General features: G+C 43.7%; 1 protein-coding gene across 5 annotated transcripts in view; it reads right to left on the bottom strand.

Annotated features, from left to right (window-relative positions):
* Positions 1 to 11,462: 11,462 nt before the first annotated feature.
* Positions 11,463 to 17,383, bottom strand: part of PLCH1 (phospholipase C eta 1) — an 82,500-nt gene continuing 76,579 nt past the window's right edge. For all 5 annotated transcript variants that reach the window (XM_075418433.1, XM_075418434.1, XM_075418436.1 and 2 more), the window contains one exon: positions 11,463 to 14,608. In XM_075418433.1, coding sequence (XP_075274548.1) covers positions 12,504 to 14,608 — 2,105 coding nt within the window. In that variant the 3' untranslated portion in view covers positions 11,463 to 12,503. The remainder of the gene's footprint in view (positions 14,609 to 17,383) is intronic.

The raw sequence follows: 17,383 nt of genomic DNA, 5'->3' as shown, positions 1-17,383 counted from the left end.
CCTTCTCCTTTACCCACAGAGGCTAACCTGGCTCTCTAGTGCTGGTGTCGTTTCTACTGAACCGGCCTGACTCTGCTGCCAGAGCATTTTGGCATGCACACAGGGAAATGAATACCTCTTGGGTGGCTAGAGATCACCCAGCAAGCAGAGACTTTTCCAAAGATGCTGCTTTACTTCTCTAATGACTTGTTTAGTCATTAGGAAATGAGGAAATGAGTGTGTAGCATCTCAAGAACAGTTTTCTTGCCACTATTGTGTTGTTCTGCTTTACTTTATGGAGATAATTAGCTACAAACTTTTTGGAAATCCCTTCTTCAGGCATTATCTTCCAGCACAGCCTGCTTTGATACTGACCAGCCCTGAACTCGCTGGCGTCAAGCAGCAAGCAAGCACGCATCATCCTCCCTCTCCTCCTTTAGCAACACCTGGAGCAGAAATTCATACTGTTCAGAATTATGTGATACTAGAGTGTACTGCCAGCACCCTGACCACACACCACTGCACTTGTTTCGGTGCCTTGGCTCTGGGAGGCAAAAAGACAGGATTTGTCTGGTCTTCTTCCTGCTGCATCGGTGATTGGATCCATCCCTTTTACTAAATGAAAGGTTATTTTATTCACCTGACAAGAGCAAACACCTCCTGCTGCCCTACAGCCACAAGGGACGAAGAGATTGTTGGAGGCCTCGTCAACACCTACCCAGAATACGACGAGGGACCTTGGAGGCTGATGGAGCCTGGGGCTGCCAGCCTGATATGAAACCAAGCCCCTTGACAAAGAGTTTTCCATACACACAGCTCCTTAACTTCTGAACTACTCAGAATTACAGAGCAAAGTTCTGCTTGGCAGAAACTAGAAGTCTTTCTAGAACGTAAATCCATTCAGGAACGGCAGCCTCTGGACTGGTGAGCCTGGCAAAGCTCTAATAGATCAGAAACACAGAACTGCCATGCTTACAGCATTGTTTTCTACAAGTCATATCAGCACTTTCTCCACAACTCTTTCACTTTAAAACAAATGAAAATATATTTTATGTGTATGACCAACGACTAAGCATTTTGGTCTAATTTATACTGTTACATAGCTCAAACAAAATACATGAAGTTATTCCTTGTTTCAAGCTTTGCATTCAGAAGCAGAAGTCAGCCGTTGCTTGTATTTACTTGCCCTGCTAAGCATTTAGTATCTCTGTTAAGTGCAACAGAAGGTGCTGCCAAAGCCGTCGAAGAGATAGAAACCATTTCATTTGGCACTGGCCTGAACCCCTCTGCGTGATCCCTAGCAGAGACCTACCGCAGAGAAGGGCTTGCATCCTTCTGGCCCGATAATGTATGAACTTGAATTACTGGCAAAAGAAACAGAGGCTTTCACATCTTTTGAGTAAAAAAAAGAAGTGCTTTTCAGCAAGGAAATAAAAGGGACAATTTACTGGACATGTGTGCATCAGGCCTTTTCCCTTCAGTCCTGCTGTCAAGTCTAGCAGTATTCCTGCCGCAAAGCTGGCTCCGTGCTGTGCTTGGCACGGAGAGGCCGAGCATGGAGACTGGAGGCAAAGGAGACTGCTGAGGACTTATCTCCCAAATTAAAATCTATATTAATAAGTAAATCTTGGTTTATCTCATGAAAACGCATATTGGCTTCAAGGAAATCCAGAAAGATTAATTCCTGTGCAACTTTTCCTCACGCTGTGGCGGACGGGGAAGGATCCCACTGCAACAAAGGTCTCATGGCTCCTGTGTTCCCACCACTCGAGCACTGGGCAAACCAAAGCAGCAGTTCTAACTCTCCATCACCTGGCTTTGCTTATGTGGCCCTGAGACATTGCTGTCTTTGTCCCCTTTACCCTTTGCAGGCTGCTGGCAGCCTGATCCCAAACTGCTCTCACATTTGTTTTTGTATCCCATTAGCAGATTCCCTGCGTTCACTTCAACCCTTCTAGATGAGGACAAGATCTCTGGAGAACAGCACAGACTTTCTGGTAGCATTACATTTCTTCATCTGGTAAACTAACATGCCAGCAGGTTCTCTCTGCTCATGCTTCATCAACACCCTCAAACGTCGCGCACTTTGTGTGTGTGTGCACAGACCTAAGAGCCAGCACTGCGACTACCAGCTCTGCACCCACTCCAAATTTAGCAAGCTAATGAGTATCCAATTAAAGACAGCACCCTTACGCACCCTGCGCAGACAGCCAGAGGCTGGAGCCTTCTCCAGAGGGCAATACGCATCCAAGTGGGCTGAACCTTCGCCCACCGACTACACAGAGCAAACCAGAAAATCGTAGCGATTATCTTCCAGGGTTAGGAATGCAGCTGATTAATGTGAAAGCCTCATTTTATGCAAATGCTATGCATAACTAGGTTCTCACTCAAGCTACAGGAAAACTGTGGGAGTGCGGGTCAATATAGCTACTATTTATTTAAATGAATTCAAAACACAGCACATGTGCCCTCACCCTTAAGACGACTAGGCATATATTTTAAATATTTAACATCCAAGTCCCAAGACAAAATAAATACCAGGGTATTAATTACCACCTTCCTTACTCAGCATCACCTCTGTTTGAAGATCAGATATGGAAAAGTACAAGACACCTCAGACATGTTTTAAACTAAACTTCCATCTCCAGTGTTCTCCTTTCAAACATCTTTAAGTGGACTGACTCTGGGTAAGCAGCCGAGAAACTGCCTCCCGTCCTAGCAGGCACCAGGGGAAACTCCATCGACTTCAACAGTTACACCCGGGATCTGCACTGACTTCAGGAACCTGAATTTGGCTCTTGCTTGTATTCCCTTGTTCGTCTGAACTCTGCCCTACAGGAGGATTCACCTGCATGCAACTACGTTTTCATTTTACTGAAATATTAGTAGTGCTGAAAATAAAAAGTCAAATGAACATGAACTGCAGACACACTGCAACTCTATATTCTGTTTTCCCCGCAATGTTAATTTTCAGCAGAACTGCTCCACTGAATTTGAAAGTGTCACTTTAATACACCTTTAACTGAAATAAGATTTTGCCTATGTTTAAGATGTGAAGCACTAAATTAAAATAAAGAATCCACTTTAAAAAGCCTGTAAGTCAAATGAGTGCTTGAAAACGAGGCATGGATTAATCATCTGCTTCAAGACATCTGTTGCCCTTAAAAATGTGCTTCCTTAAGACTATTATTCCTTAAAATGGGATCACACAAATACTGCCTGACTGCTGACAAACTGAAGTCTATATGAAGATGTACATACATGAAGTGTCCCACTACTGCCATTCCAGACCACTGCTGAGCTTCGGGGAAATACCTGGCACACAAAGGCGACGGAGCAGCTCGAATTCAGCGCTTGATCTCTAGCGCTGGTCACAACAGTGAACAACAGCAAGTCCCCCGCAACGCCGCACCAGCGTTTCGTCTGAGCCGGGGGGATTTGCTTCCAACCCACCCGCTCCCCGGCAGCGCTGCACAGCGCAAGCAGGCAGCAGCGAGGTGGCCCTGGCTGGCAGTGGGGCAGCCGTGGGGAAGCAGATCGGCTGCACTGCTCACAGAGCACAGGGAGGTTCCAGACCCACTGTTTGGGGCTTTAGACACCTGAGCTCCCACTCATGGTGTCAGTTTGTACACGGCCACGTTCCCTGCACGCCAGGATTAGATCTTCCTGTTTTAATTATGAAGAAACTATTAGCATGTCATCGCATGAGGAGCTACTGGAGAGAGTCCAGCGGAGGGCTACGAGGATGAGGAGGGGGCTGGAGCATCTCTCCTCCGAGGAGAGGCTGAGGGAGCTGGGCTTGTTCAGCCTGGAGAAGAGAAGGCTGCGAGGGGACCTTAGAAATGCTTCTAAATATCTGCAGGGTGGGGGTCAGGAGGACAGGGCCAGACTCTTTCCAGTGGTGCCCAGCGACAGGACAAGGGGCAACGGGCACAAACTGAAGCAGAAGAAGCTCCAGCTGAACCCGAGGAAGAACTTCTTCCCTCTGAGGGCGACGGAGCCCTGGCCCAGTCTGCCCAAGGAGGTTGTGGAGTCTCCTTCTCTGGAGATATTCCAGACCTGCCTGGACAAGGTCCTCTGAGGCCTGCTGTAGGTGACCCTGTTTCGGCGGAAGGGTTGGACTAGATGACCCACAGAGGTCCCTGCCAACCCCGAACATTCTGTGATTCTGTGAAGTCTGACAGGGAAGCTCACATTGCTTTTCAAAGCACCCACCAGGAAAAACAGGATTTATTTGCAAGTGCTCAGCAAAGCAACTTTTAAAAATTTAGTCAGTTCAGAATCTCAAACTTGGACCATTTTCACCTTTCCTTATCCCATTGTCTTCGCTGTACACACCTACACGCAAACAAAAGCAGCAAGGGCAGGCGTTCGGTCAGCATAACTCCACTCACAGAAGAGGCTGACTGTGCCCTCAGGCTGGATCTGGACCCTAGAAATACTGTTAGGACCACAGCAGCGACTGAGTCAAGGCGTACATAAAGACAAGTCTCTGCTGCAAAGGGTTTACACATTAAAATCCCAACTGTTCCTTAAGCAAAGGACTAACGCAGCCACTGCAGCAGCTACAGCTGCGCTCCCTCGCCCCCCTTCCATGACCCCTGCTCACACATACAGACAGACACTTGTCCAGCTGACATGAAAGGGCTCCTGAACAGACATCCAGAGGTGAGGCAACGCAGCTCTACGCTGTATCCGGACTGCAGATTTTCCCATTCGGTCCACAGCTATACCAGATATTAAACTCACATACTAAAGAACACATTTCAACTTCCATGGCTTTTTACAGTAAAAAAAGAAATAAAAACAAATCCATGCTCAACTAGGCCAGCGCAGGCACTGCCCATTTTCAATTTATTTCTGTCTCAATCAACGCAGGAGTATAAAAGATAATCTCTGATAGTAATTCAATTTATTTCTCCTTCTGCATGTCTAAGCAGTTCTGTAATCAGCATAATCACCATGCCACACTGTCTCATAGGTGGGGACTGAGGGTCCTGAACTTTGTTTCCCTGTTGCAAATAGGAACAGCATTAAAATCTCATCAAAACCAATCCTAACAATCATCGGTCTGAGAATAAAACCGACGCAACATGCTTCTGGGGGAAATTCTGGCTGTTCTTTCAGTAGATTTCACTTGTTTTGAAATGAAATGTTTTATTCTTTTACAACTTAATCTTATTTAAGATGGTCCCAGTCATCATGGGGACAGATGAGGGCAGAAAAAGGCACGCTAACAACCGGTCACCCTTCTGCAACCAGAGGGCAACAAAACCAGCCTTGGGCTCGTTCGTGTCCGCCCAGCATCCACGCGTCACCCACCGCTGGCCCCTCACAGCAGGAAACTTCGCAGCAGCTGATACAAGAACTGCAGGGAAAAGAAACTGAGGGTTTGTGGGGTTATGGGTTTGTTGTTTGTTTTCAGTTTTTTTTGAACTATCTTGGAAAAGCTGAGGCTTCTCCAGACAGCAGCAATCCCACCTCGAGTGCTGGGCAGCTTTGCCATCCTCTCAGAGCCGTACAGGCAGACTGTACAAAACCTGATCTTGAAAATCCAGAATTAAAATCACACTCCTGAACAATGAACGTGATTGACCACCTCACCCGACTGACCACGTCAGCCACGTCACAGCACCTCAGCACTGCTGAAGCGCAGCGTGACTGGCCAAAACCAAACAAGTGCTTTTGAAAATACTGTCCAACATCTTCGCTTCTGTTTCTCACACGTTCGAATGCCTGAAGTGAACACCCTCCCCACCCCACGGCCCACACGAATCACGCCTCTGGCTACTGCTTCACCTCTCGTTGGATATGTCAGTGGTGAATCTGACTGGGCAATAAACACCTCCCCAGCCTGTCATGACGAACAGCAGAGACAGAAAAACTCCCTAGCAGATCTTTTCACCTCTTTGCAGTGCATTTCTATCAGAACACAGGCTCCTCTGCCACTAGGGAAGAATGTGAAATTGGATCCCTAACACCAGCAGGATGCTGTACTGCTCTTAAAAGCAGAGGCAGTCGATATTCCGTTAAACAATCATATAAATGTAACTAGAGACCGCTTTTGCTTTTGAATTAAAAAATAAAATTTCTTAAAAGTGATATTCCAATCTCATTTTTACTGCTATTAACTAATCTCTGCAGATTCTTGAACACATTACGTTACGCATTCCTTCATTAACTAGAAAAGTAATTCAGGCCTGCTAACCTAGAAGGTGAACCACTAGCCTTCACTAGGTGAAAATAATTGCTTATCCCCATCTTCCATTTTTTCCTGCTAGGCAATAAATGTATGCATTAGACAAGAAAGGATAAAAACACCTTCGGCATTCATAACATCCTCTTGCTTTTAAAAATACTTGGTGAGACATACTGGAATAGTACAGATCCTTAGTGAAGAAAACAAATTGTTTCTTCCAGCTAATTTATACCTACATGCAGTTAGGACGGAAGACAGGCTGAATAGGAAGTTCTAGAGGAAAATAATCCACTTTCAATTGCTATTGAAGGTACAGGAAATAAAATACTACAGAAGTTCGGAATCTGTTCAAAAGCTTTTTTTCTTTCCTTTCAAGAGAAAGGGTTTGAACTGAATAATACCTTTGTTTGGTTTTGTGTTCTGCTACCTCACAACCGAGCTTCTGAAATAAGAGTATGAAATAATCAACAGAGTTATCATTTGCATCATTCTCGGTACACTGGCTTTTCATTTTCACAAAGGTCATTCACTGTTTTGCAAAAAGAGATAAATAGCACCCCTTGCAGCAAAACGCATAATCCTAACATGGCCACGGTCTCCAGCAGCACTCAGCCATTCCAGCAATTGATTTCCAGCTGCCTCCTTCGCTGTGCAAAAGAAATCTTGGCCCTGGCCCTTTGATTGAATGTTTAGGAATAGACATACACAAAAGCTGGTCATTACTTGTAAAGAGTTCCCAACGATCAGTTAATTCTGTTCAAAACTAGGGAAAATGACAGAAAAAATGGCAAACAAAAACCCATTCAAATCAACAAGCCCTTACACTCAAGAGTGTGAAAATAACTGGCCGAGGGAGATGTGCCCATACCTGATTTTTTGAATTTTCAACTGTTCAGAAAGTTGCACAGGGCTGAAATAAAACTAACATGTACCAGCATTTAAAAGACTAAATGCATCAAGAGAGAGAACTCTTGCCTAACAGACTGATATAAAAATTGGGCAAAGTAATGGAAGTAACTAAAAAAATTAAGGAAATATTTATTTAGAAAGAGTTAAAAGCAAAATAATAAACAGCACATTTCTGAGCTGGACAGCAAGGTAAGATGGTAGCAAGGGAAAATACACACCTCAATCTCAGAAGGAGAAAAATGCAAATTATATTTACAGAAGTAGAACTCCACCCTCTAAAGAACTAAAAAAAAAAAAATAGCTGCAAGACATGATAGATGCCCAATGAACAGATGCTTCAACTGCAGTATCGCAGCCAAAAAGATTAAATGCCCTCATATTATAAACATAAACATAATCTGGTACAAATCACGTTATCTCCATGCTTTCCTCTGATATAACTGCCCTCGACATGCTGCAACTCGTTCTGGTGCCTACAGTTCTTGAACACTGCTAGAAACTTACTTGTTCCAGGAGGTCTCCTGTGAAGGTTAGGATGATCTTCTAGAAAGAGATCCTTCAGAGGTCTGACCCATCTGGGATGTCAAAGAGAAGGCTGTAACTTCATGTTTATGAGAGAGAAACTTGGGTGGTAAGAGGCCTTTCAACTGAGCAGTCAGGCAAAACATCATTTCATGCTGGAAAGTGAAGCTAGACAAATGTCAACCAGAAACATTTGTTTTCAAGCACTGAGAGTAATCAGCACTGGAATAAGTTGAAGTTTGCAATAGATTCTAAAGCAAAAAAGCCTTCACTAGATGGATTTTCAAAAAGCTGCAGCCTTGTTCGTACATGGTTTAATTAATTTTGGGGAAGGACTACAAAATGAATGGCCTCATGAACATCCCAACTGCAGATTGCTGGTCTGTTCTCTCCATAGATCTAAAACTCTTGGCTCTATACAATGCTTCTTGTAATCTACGCACCAGATGCTCACAGAGGTTTAAAGACCGAGATGAGTTCAGAAAGTGCTTAGATTTCTTGATAGTGTCCCTTTATTTTATTATCCAATAGGCAAGGCTACTGGAGTAACCATTCTTTAGTTTTCCAAAACTGCCCCATTCCTCCTGTTCTTTTGCATCACGTTTTAGCATCGCTGTATAAAGCCTATCACCTCTGGGTTAGATTTTCTCTGACACTGCAATCATTTTTGCAGCACAAACTCCTTGTGACAAACTGCTTTCTATAATTCTGAGAGTGTTAGACCACGACTACGGCACATTGCACCAGTTCTGGGCTCATTACCACTAATACTCACCAGTGAGACCACATCACCCTCCAGACGCGGGAGGACCAGCAGCTGTCAGACGTGCCAGGCCAGCGTTGTGACGGGAACATCGCTGCTGGAGCCTGCTTCCAGGCTGGTAAGAGCTTCCCAAGGAGGCTGCTGTTTCCTGCTGGAAGTGGGCAGTTAGGGCACTGGCTGACCCCCAGCCTGTCGGGCAGCGGCCAGCGAGCCCAGCTCAGCACCAGCTACAGCCCGACCACTCTCCCACGGCTGCTTTCTGGTGCGCCCACAGCAGCGGCAGCGATTCCCAGGGCATGCAGGGACCAGGGACGCCATATTTTCACTTTTATGCCAAAGATCAGAATTTTGCAGAAAAAGTGGGTGGTATTTAACTACAACACACTGTTTTAACATGCCAAAAACTTTATATCTAATCAGGCTAATTTATCCCTAGCATCGCTCCCCTGATCAGACCTTTTAGTTATACAGAAATGTGTTTGGCCCAGTACTTAGAAATGAGATGCTGCCTGCAACAGACTGGTATTCTACACTAATGACAGTTCTCATCACCATAGGAATGTACTTGTGAATTAAAAAATATATCCCTTCCATTCCACGAAAGAAAATGAAGCTTACTCAGTTACAGACATCCTGAATAGATATAAAATCCACTGGAAGTGAGGCTATAACCTGGTATGGAATGCAGTAAATCTCCTTTAAAATAGTGGGTTTACACCAAGAAACTTCACTGGAGAGTGATGTCTGCCCATCTCCAATTCATCTTAACCTCCCACTTCGCACACAAAAAAGTACTGGCTTATGGTTTACCAGATGAATGATGTCTTTAATTTTCTGTTCCATCTTTTGTCCTTGCCTTACATTTCTACTATTTGTAAGTTCCAGATGCAGAAGCAATATGGATAGTTTTAAGCAAAGGATAAGTTGTTGTTTATACACACTCTCATCTGGAAAAGAAACAGAAATTCAATTTGAGGTTTCAAGCATCTTTGACATCTACTTATAGAACAATTCCTAATCCTGTGAAGACCTTAACCACATACTTAACAGTAAGCACAGGAGGCACCCCAGCGACTCTGGGGAGCAGATGTACTTTCTGACTTGGCATGCAGAGAGCAACAGGACTGTGCTTGGACTGCACCCTACTCCAGCTGACAGGAAAACAGAAAGCATGTCAGTCCTGGGGAGTATTCTTCACCTGCCTATTCTGCAAGGGTAGCATGGACTGCTCCTCTGGATCTCAAGGTGTTCCTTCCAAGTCTGAACGCTCTCCATTTCTAGTAAGTTGAGAGAGAGATGGTCAAATGGTTATGCTGTAAAGACACCTGGCGCACTTGCTGTAATACAAAATACTAAATTTAATCCAAATGTATTATATGCGAAAATACCAATGACTTTTTAGTACTTTATGTTTACTACTAATCTTTTTTCTTTTACGATTATGAACATAAAAGCAAGAGATAATGTCTCTGACATTGGCTTAGACCCCTCTCCAATTCAAACATTTTATACAGAACACTTGCTTCTGATATTCAAATTACTTCAGCACATCACCAAGCTTCCCTGTGCAGGCATAGCTGGTAACACAGGTACCTTCATGCTCCTACACTCACTACTTGCGATTTCATGCATTCTGCATGCACTGAAGATGTACATTTAAGGGCCAGATCCATTTCTGGATACAACCTATTGAAATTAAAGTTCTGCAGACTGAAAACTTCTGTCCTGTAATATCACCTTTGCAAACAGACATAAAAATTGTCTTTCTTATCAGTTTTCCATATCCAGGCCAACAAACTGCCCGACAGATTACTCAAGAACAGAAATTAATGGCAGTTGACACAAGTACTCTTTGCCTTCTCATCTGTGCTAGACCACAAGAAGAGTTTTCAACACCTTGCATACTCTGACTCCATTTCTTTGAGGCTCAGAGTGTTTCAGCACTGGGAAGTCAGAAGGTTTTGGCACATCCCAATGCTACATCACCAAAATGAAACTTATGCAAACAAAATATAATTTGAATCTCAGTGGGACAGAAAAAACAACACTAAGCCCAGTGAGACAGGAAAAGACTACTGAGCAAGCTCTTCCTTTGGCTTGAGCCTACACTATAGAAATCCTGCTCTCTTTCACTATTCAAATTTCACTTTCACACAAAGAACTGTCCCCATCTGAATTAACCTCTGAAATTAAGAAGAAAGTATAAGAGATTTAGTCATGAGAGACCACTGTAATAATCTATGCTAATCTCCTGCACACCCCATACAATTTGTCTAAATGAATTCCAATTAACACTAGAAACAACTTTCAAATCAAGATTAGTTCTTTCATCTCCTGCGATGGAGATCATATGGCTTGCTTAATTACAAGGCATTTTTAATGGCAGTTATTTCCAAAGAATGTACAAGTTCCATTAATGCAAATAAATGTACCTGGATACACCAGGCAAGCACCCGTGGCACGCAGCATTCAGCAGAGCGGACCACAGCCTGCACGCATCCCCTCTTTCACTTGGCAAGTCTCTAAACCACCGCAGCAGACAAGCTACAGGCAAGGCGCAAGCTGAAAGCATCTCTCTCTCAAGAAGCACTGGCCCAAGTTCCGACACTCCGAGGCACGGAGCTGCTGCACTTCTCTGAAGCTAGAGATGGCTTCAATGGCACCTTCCGAATTATATCGCAAGTACTGGGGTAGAAATTGAGGTCCAAAGCTTAAGGCATTAATCCTGCATCTGGTTCTGTTCCTCCACGGAAAAATGCTATTTATTTTGAAAATACCCTGTTCTCTCCCAAGTGATCAAAACAGCAGTCCGATGCATCTGTTAGACCCTTACTGGAACAAAATGGGAATATGAAGGCAGTTAGACTCACTCAATAAACACAAATTCCTATCCAGAAAAGAGCTCAGCTGCAGATTTCTAGCACTAAGTAGTGTTAGTTTAAGCATTACTGAATTTGCTAGTTTCAGTAAACATGTAACCAAGTGCTTAAAAATCTATTTTAATGATGTTTTCAAGAATAATAATACTCTGCATTACAAAAGAAAAAGGTAAAAGGTACATCTTTTACATATAAGAAAAAACTTACAGCAAAGGCAAAGAATATCTTAAAACTAAAATAAAGCTATGTTGTTCCCTACAGGGAAGCTTCAGGTGCTCAAGGTTACTCACTCAATTCACTTTCAGCATTCATAGAAAAAGATGAAGATGGACAGTCAAAATAGTTACTCTACCATGACAGCTTTAAATATTCCACTGACTGTCAACAATTCAGCAATAAAATTACAAATATACAGGAAACAGAACTGCTACTGTACCAAAGCTACACCCACAACCAATAACAAAAATACATAACAAAACATAAAGAAATGAGGTGTTTTCCATTCATAAATGCAGAATTGCTCCCACACTGCACTCTGTCCTGAAATGAGCGTTCAACACGGTGACCAAAAATGAAGACGACTGCTATACTCCACAGAGTGGGCAGAAGACAGGTCTACACATTACTCACAAATTTGGACTAACCCTAATTCTACAAACTGTTTGCTGTAGAATCATAGTTCACACATGGAAACCTGTAAAATTAATACTAATGATTTAGTACACGTCAGAATGAACACAGTGCTGCTAATGAAGGGCCTCCTTTGGAGACTGCCACTGGTGGGGCAGAACGAGTCCTGGTTCAGCAGTCTAACCCCAGAAAGCACTACGCCGTAGCAGAATTGGCACGCAAGGCCAGAAGTGATCACTGAAAATGTGTTTCCAAACAGCAGGATAGGACATCAGGAAAACAGAATACCATTGTATTCGTTGCAGTGTTAGGCTTTTGAGCACAGATGTGCTCGACTTTAAAATGACATGCATTACAAATACAAAATGCTTACTGCATGCAAATAAGTCCCCAGACTTTTTCACGGTATAATTTCTAAATCAAAGTAATACATACATAAGGATGGAACATGGTTTCTATTTACATAAGCTTCGACAGAAAAGGGCACGTTGAATCACGACTGAATCACTAGAATGAAATTGCATTTCTAAATAATTTAAACCCCCAAAACAGTACTTCTTGCTAAAAATCCTTCATTTCAATGAAGTAATTTGTAAACATTAAAGATGTACATTTATACAATCTACAGTCTCAGCAGGAAATAAACTTCAGGCTGATCATCACTGTTGGGTTCCAGCTGCAGAACAGAATCGTGTGCATACAACTGGTCGCTACAGCCGTAGTGCAAAGCAGCGCACGCACCCTCCGGTATGCCTCGGCCCTCCCCGTCCTCGCCAGGGAAGCCGTTCAGGTACCTGGCTATGTACGAGCCTGTGGAGTGCCTGTTGATAACGTGGGGAGATGCTGCAGGCTTGTTCCGAAGGACAACCCCCGCTATGCTACTTGTGTTCGAAGATTTTTGCTTGCTGGCAGCCTCCTGCCTCTCCTTGGCACGGCTGGCGATGTTCCGCACTCTGCTCTGGCTTCTGGATGACAGCTTTCTGACCAGCGCTTTTGGGCAGTCTTCATCAATCTGCATGGCGTACAGCGTTTGATGGCTGTCCTCCTGGTCCAGGGACACCAGCCTCCTCAGCTGCTCCGTCAGAGCATCCGCAGAATGAGGTCTCTCGTTCTTCATTGCAGCAAGTTTCCTGTCTCTCATGCCCGATGAGATAAAGCTTCTACTTATGTACTGATACTTACTTTCAAAATTGCAGGAAATGTCCTCTGATGTCAAGTCCCCAAGACTCTTGGATTTGCAAGGGCTAGTCTGCTTGATGGCTGAAGGAGGTGGGAAAGCCAAAGCACTTTGGAGCACCGGTGAGTGTAAGCTGAGCTGGGATCTCTTGGAGGTACACAATACATTCTTCTGCTTATCTGCACGATGATGATATAAAAAGCCAACATTTTCACATGCTGGAAAAGGGAGCTGACTCCCTGCAGTCCTGAAGTTACCCGAGCAGTCCAGGGCAGCAGCACAGAGCTCAGCAGTTGCACGATTCCCAGAGGTCCTCTCACCACCATGCCCAGCATCCTGCTTTTGCCTCAGTTTCAAAGGGGAAGCCAACTGGCTCATGTCTTCCCTTTTGTACTCACACGCAGTTACCAGGAGATCTTGAGAATCCCCATCTACTTCTACAAGGCTACTGCTTTCTGAATTTTCACCAGTGGGAGGGTCAACAAGCGTCTCCTCAAAGATGAGGCTATTGGAAGCACAAGAACTGGCAGACTGCGGCGCTCCCCAGCTTGTTCCACATTTCCTTCTGGGATGTGCATTTAGCAAAGAGAGAGGTGAAGGACAAGGGCAGTTAGACAAGTTATTTTCTATACTGTGTAACTTTTTCTTGCAAAGAAATTCCCTGGGGGTCTTACATTCGGAAGCTGGTGTAAGAGTTGCCTCATGGACAACCGCGTACATGGAATACTCTGCAGTCTCAGGGCTGCAGAACGTGGTAGTATCTGGAGTTGAGAATAACGGCGATTTGATGGATTTTGTGGTAGGAAAGTTGTGCTTAAAGGGACTGTTAAGATCCGCAGTAAGCATGTGTGGGTGTGTAGCCATCACACTGAAGGTCTGCCTGCTAGTGCCGTGGAGGCTGGAGACTGCAGCAAGATTAGTTTGGTCATATGTGACATCAAACTGTCCGATCAGAGCTGAGACAGCACTATCCATCTCACTCTCATTCTCTAGAGAAACTTCATCTATCAGGCGAGAAATGTCACTGTCTTGCATGGTTAAAGTGGAGTGCAAATCAGGAACATCAGAGCAAACGGTAGAAGATACATCTGCCAAAGAAAGAGGTGCTGCAGTGCTTTTCTTGATGATGTCACATTTGTGATTTTCCATCTCTACGTTTTGACCAAGGGAAGTCCCCACAAGGGTTACTTTCTGCTCCTTAGACCCTTTTGTGTCACCTTCCTTTTTGTTTTCTGCACAGTTTTTGTCATCTTTTATTTCTGTAGAACGTTCGGAATCAGAGTCCTGCATTCGAGGGACAGTTTCATCAGAAAGATTATTTTCCTGATAGTCTATGAGGTGATTTGTTTCAGCTACACCACTTGCAGAAACTGAATTTTCAAGTTGCTTCTGTAGAGGTGGTACTAAAGAGTCAACTGTCGTCTCCTTCTGGTCATTCTCCTTCTTAAACTGAGATATCAAGTTTGAAGTATTCGCTTTGTTCTCAGAACATGGAAAAACAGTTTGTTTCAGGTTTGTTTCCTTCTCATTTGTATTGTCCTCACTGTTGGCTAAATTAAATAAGAAACATATTAGTTGCATACAATATTGTGTTCTGCATATTAACAACTATTTTGTCCTCAGACAGACAAATGGAGAACGCAAAATTAGGTACAGTTGTGACAGAACTCAATTATGGGGTTGTGCAGGTTTAGTACAAATTATCTGAGTGATATGAATAAATGGAAAAATATAACTGCAGGCACTTCGTTGAAACTTCCTTTGAACGTTTATTACATCAAACACATGATGTAATATTTGTTGCAAATAATGTTAATGAGGTACCATATCATAGCTTGCACGTGGTATTACCTTCAGCTGTGTTCCTATTCAGATTTGTACTATAAAGAAGCATGGCAATAAAGACAGAACAAAACAGCTCTGTTAAAAAACATAACAGTTGGAAACAAGATGCATGCTTAAAAAAAGCCAAGTAAAAAACATCAAGTAGATGGACTCCAGACTGTATTTTACCTGTAGTTATTGTAAAATGTTACAATTTAAGGATTTAATTTTTGATCTTCTACCAGCATACTGCATTAATGAAAGCACGATTTTTAATTCCATAAAAAATATACACTTGATATTTTCTCCACCAAGTCTTCTTACTTGTGTTTATAAGCCAAATCTGAGCCCCGTGACTCACTCCTTTGGAGCTTTTAATTAAGCAGGGAGCTTTTAATCAAGCTACAGATGTAAGCTTGGCATAATATATACTGTTTCTAACATTTGCTAAAAATCAGGTACCCTTGGGAGAAACAAGAGAAGTCCTCATCATTCATTAACAGTGACTGAATGCCGCTCAGTAGAGTAAGAACTATTTTTAATGAACATGACACTAAAAGGCTGATCTCCGAAACCCAAAAAGTTCCTCAAGCTTTCCAGTGCTCCTAGGTACGTATGGAAGAGACGTAAATTTCTTTGATTTGTAGATTTTTTTTTTTTTTCTATAAAGAACAGGGGAGAAAGTGGACAACAAGCTGTCCACTTCGTGTAATTCCAATTAGAACAGTAGAGGTATGCTTAGCCGTAATATTTTAGCAAGAAAGATCTGTTGGACAGCCAGCCCTTTCCATTCTTCACGGCATCCTGTGATAATGAACATTTAATCTGACTAGGACCTCCCTGACAGTGAAGCCGCTTCCCATTCTGAAATATTTAGGCTGAGCTTACTTTCTGAGAATACCCAAGCCTATTCCTGTATGCGCACAAGCCTGCGTCGTACCTCCTCTCAGCACGATGCGAGGTCAGTGCTTCCACAACAAACAGGGCCCGAGCTGCTTTTCTCTGTGTCCACCGCTAAGCCCTGGATGGCCCTGCGGCACAGAGCAGGGGGAAGGTCCCTCGAGGAAAGGGGAGGACTCCATCTGGAGTTTCATCTTCTTCATGCCTCACTACTTTATGTCTAAGGTGGCCAGTCCTCCTCCCCAGGGGTTACAGAGCAAACCTTACAGAAGCCCCAGTAGAGAGGATCTAGTCCCCTTGTAGTTAGAAAGGTCAGAATTCATTCCCTGTGATAGCTTTTTAGGCCATCTCACCAGGGCCTGCATTTTCTGCAAAGGTTATTTTGCTATAAGTGAATACCTGTGACCTCCAAAAAGTAGAAGTTTCTTCTGAAAGAATTTTGTGTCTTTGTCTGTAGCATCTTTAGGAAGAAATACCTAAGAAATTATTACATCTGTTGTGAAGAACGGCTGAGCTGTATCATCTTCACAGGCTTATCTAGAGGATATTTCAATTTAGAAGACAGCATTTCAGAGTTCACTTCCTTTACTAGGAATACCTTTTTTTCTGTCTACAGTTTCTTCTTAGAGTGGTAGGAAAAAAAAAAAAAATTGGTTTCATTTTGCTTGCTGTTTTTTCTCCTCAGTAACTTCTTTCACAAGGTGATGTCCAGGTTATCTGTTCCTTCAAAGCCGCCAATACAGGCAAGGAGAACAACGGCGGCTCAGCAACACACTCTGATCTGTGCCTGGGAGTTCTATTCCAGGCTGGCTCCGGTGGCTGCTGGAAGCTGCTGCTCGCTCGCTGACACTGTTCTGAGCAGAGCAGTGTTTCCGTCACCCCCGGCCAAGAGAGGGTCTCGATGTGCTCTGGGCACCTTGGGACGGCAGACAGCCGGTGCTTTTGGCCGCCCCGCGCCCGCCCAGCGGAGCCCTGACGCCAGAAGCGCTGCGCTGTCGGGACTGGCAGCGGCCGAGCATCTAGCTCGCCCTGCCGTCTCCCAGGGACGGCCTGCAGGAGGGCACACACTCTTCCCAAACAAGCAACCAACGGCCCCAAAAAGCAGTACAGACACCCTGGACTAGGGATAATTAGACAGCAGGTCTAATGAATTACAAGCTGTTGTATTCAAAGCTTCCAAGGCTCATTGAAATATTCCAGTAAATCACTATTAGGGGTCAAACACTAACTTTCCTGTAGTCATGGGAATAACTGGGTTTCAAAACCAGGACTATTATTGCTGAAGACACTTACATAAGAGCTATTTTAAGAATTAAATTGTATTGTGTATCAATAATGTAAGACCAAGATTTTATCCTAAGACACGCTTTACATATAACCTAGGTTACTTGATTTAATTTCGGAGAATATCAAAAGACTGATAGATACAAAGTTTGGCCTACTTTTACATCTGTTTCAAAGTCTGCGCTAGTCTTTACACACACTATTCCCAAAACCATACACTGCACGCTGTTCCTCCTCCTTGAAAATGGAGAGAGGAAACCCACCAAGCCAGCAGCTCCATTTTCAAAAGTAAACAGGCAGTAGCAAACCAGAAATTG

Source organism: Opisthocomus hoazin, chromosome 4 (assembly GCF_030867145.1).
Source record: "Opisthocomus hoazin isolate bOpiHoa1 chromosome 4, bOpiHoa1.hap1, whole genome shotgun sequence".
In the NCBI taxonomy this organism is placed as follows: Eukaryota; Metazoa; Chordata; class Aves; order Opisthocomiformes; family Opisthocomidae; genus Opisthocomus; species Opisthocomus hoazin.
This window is presented reverse-complemented; position numbering and strand designations above follow the sequence as displayed.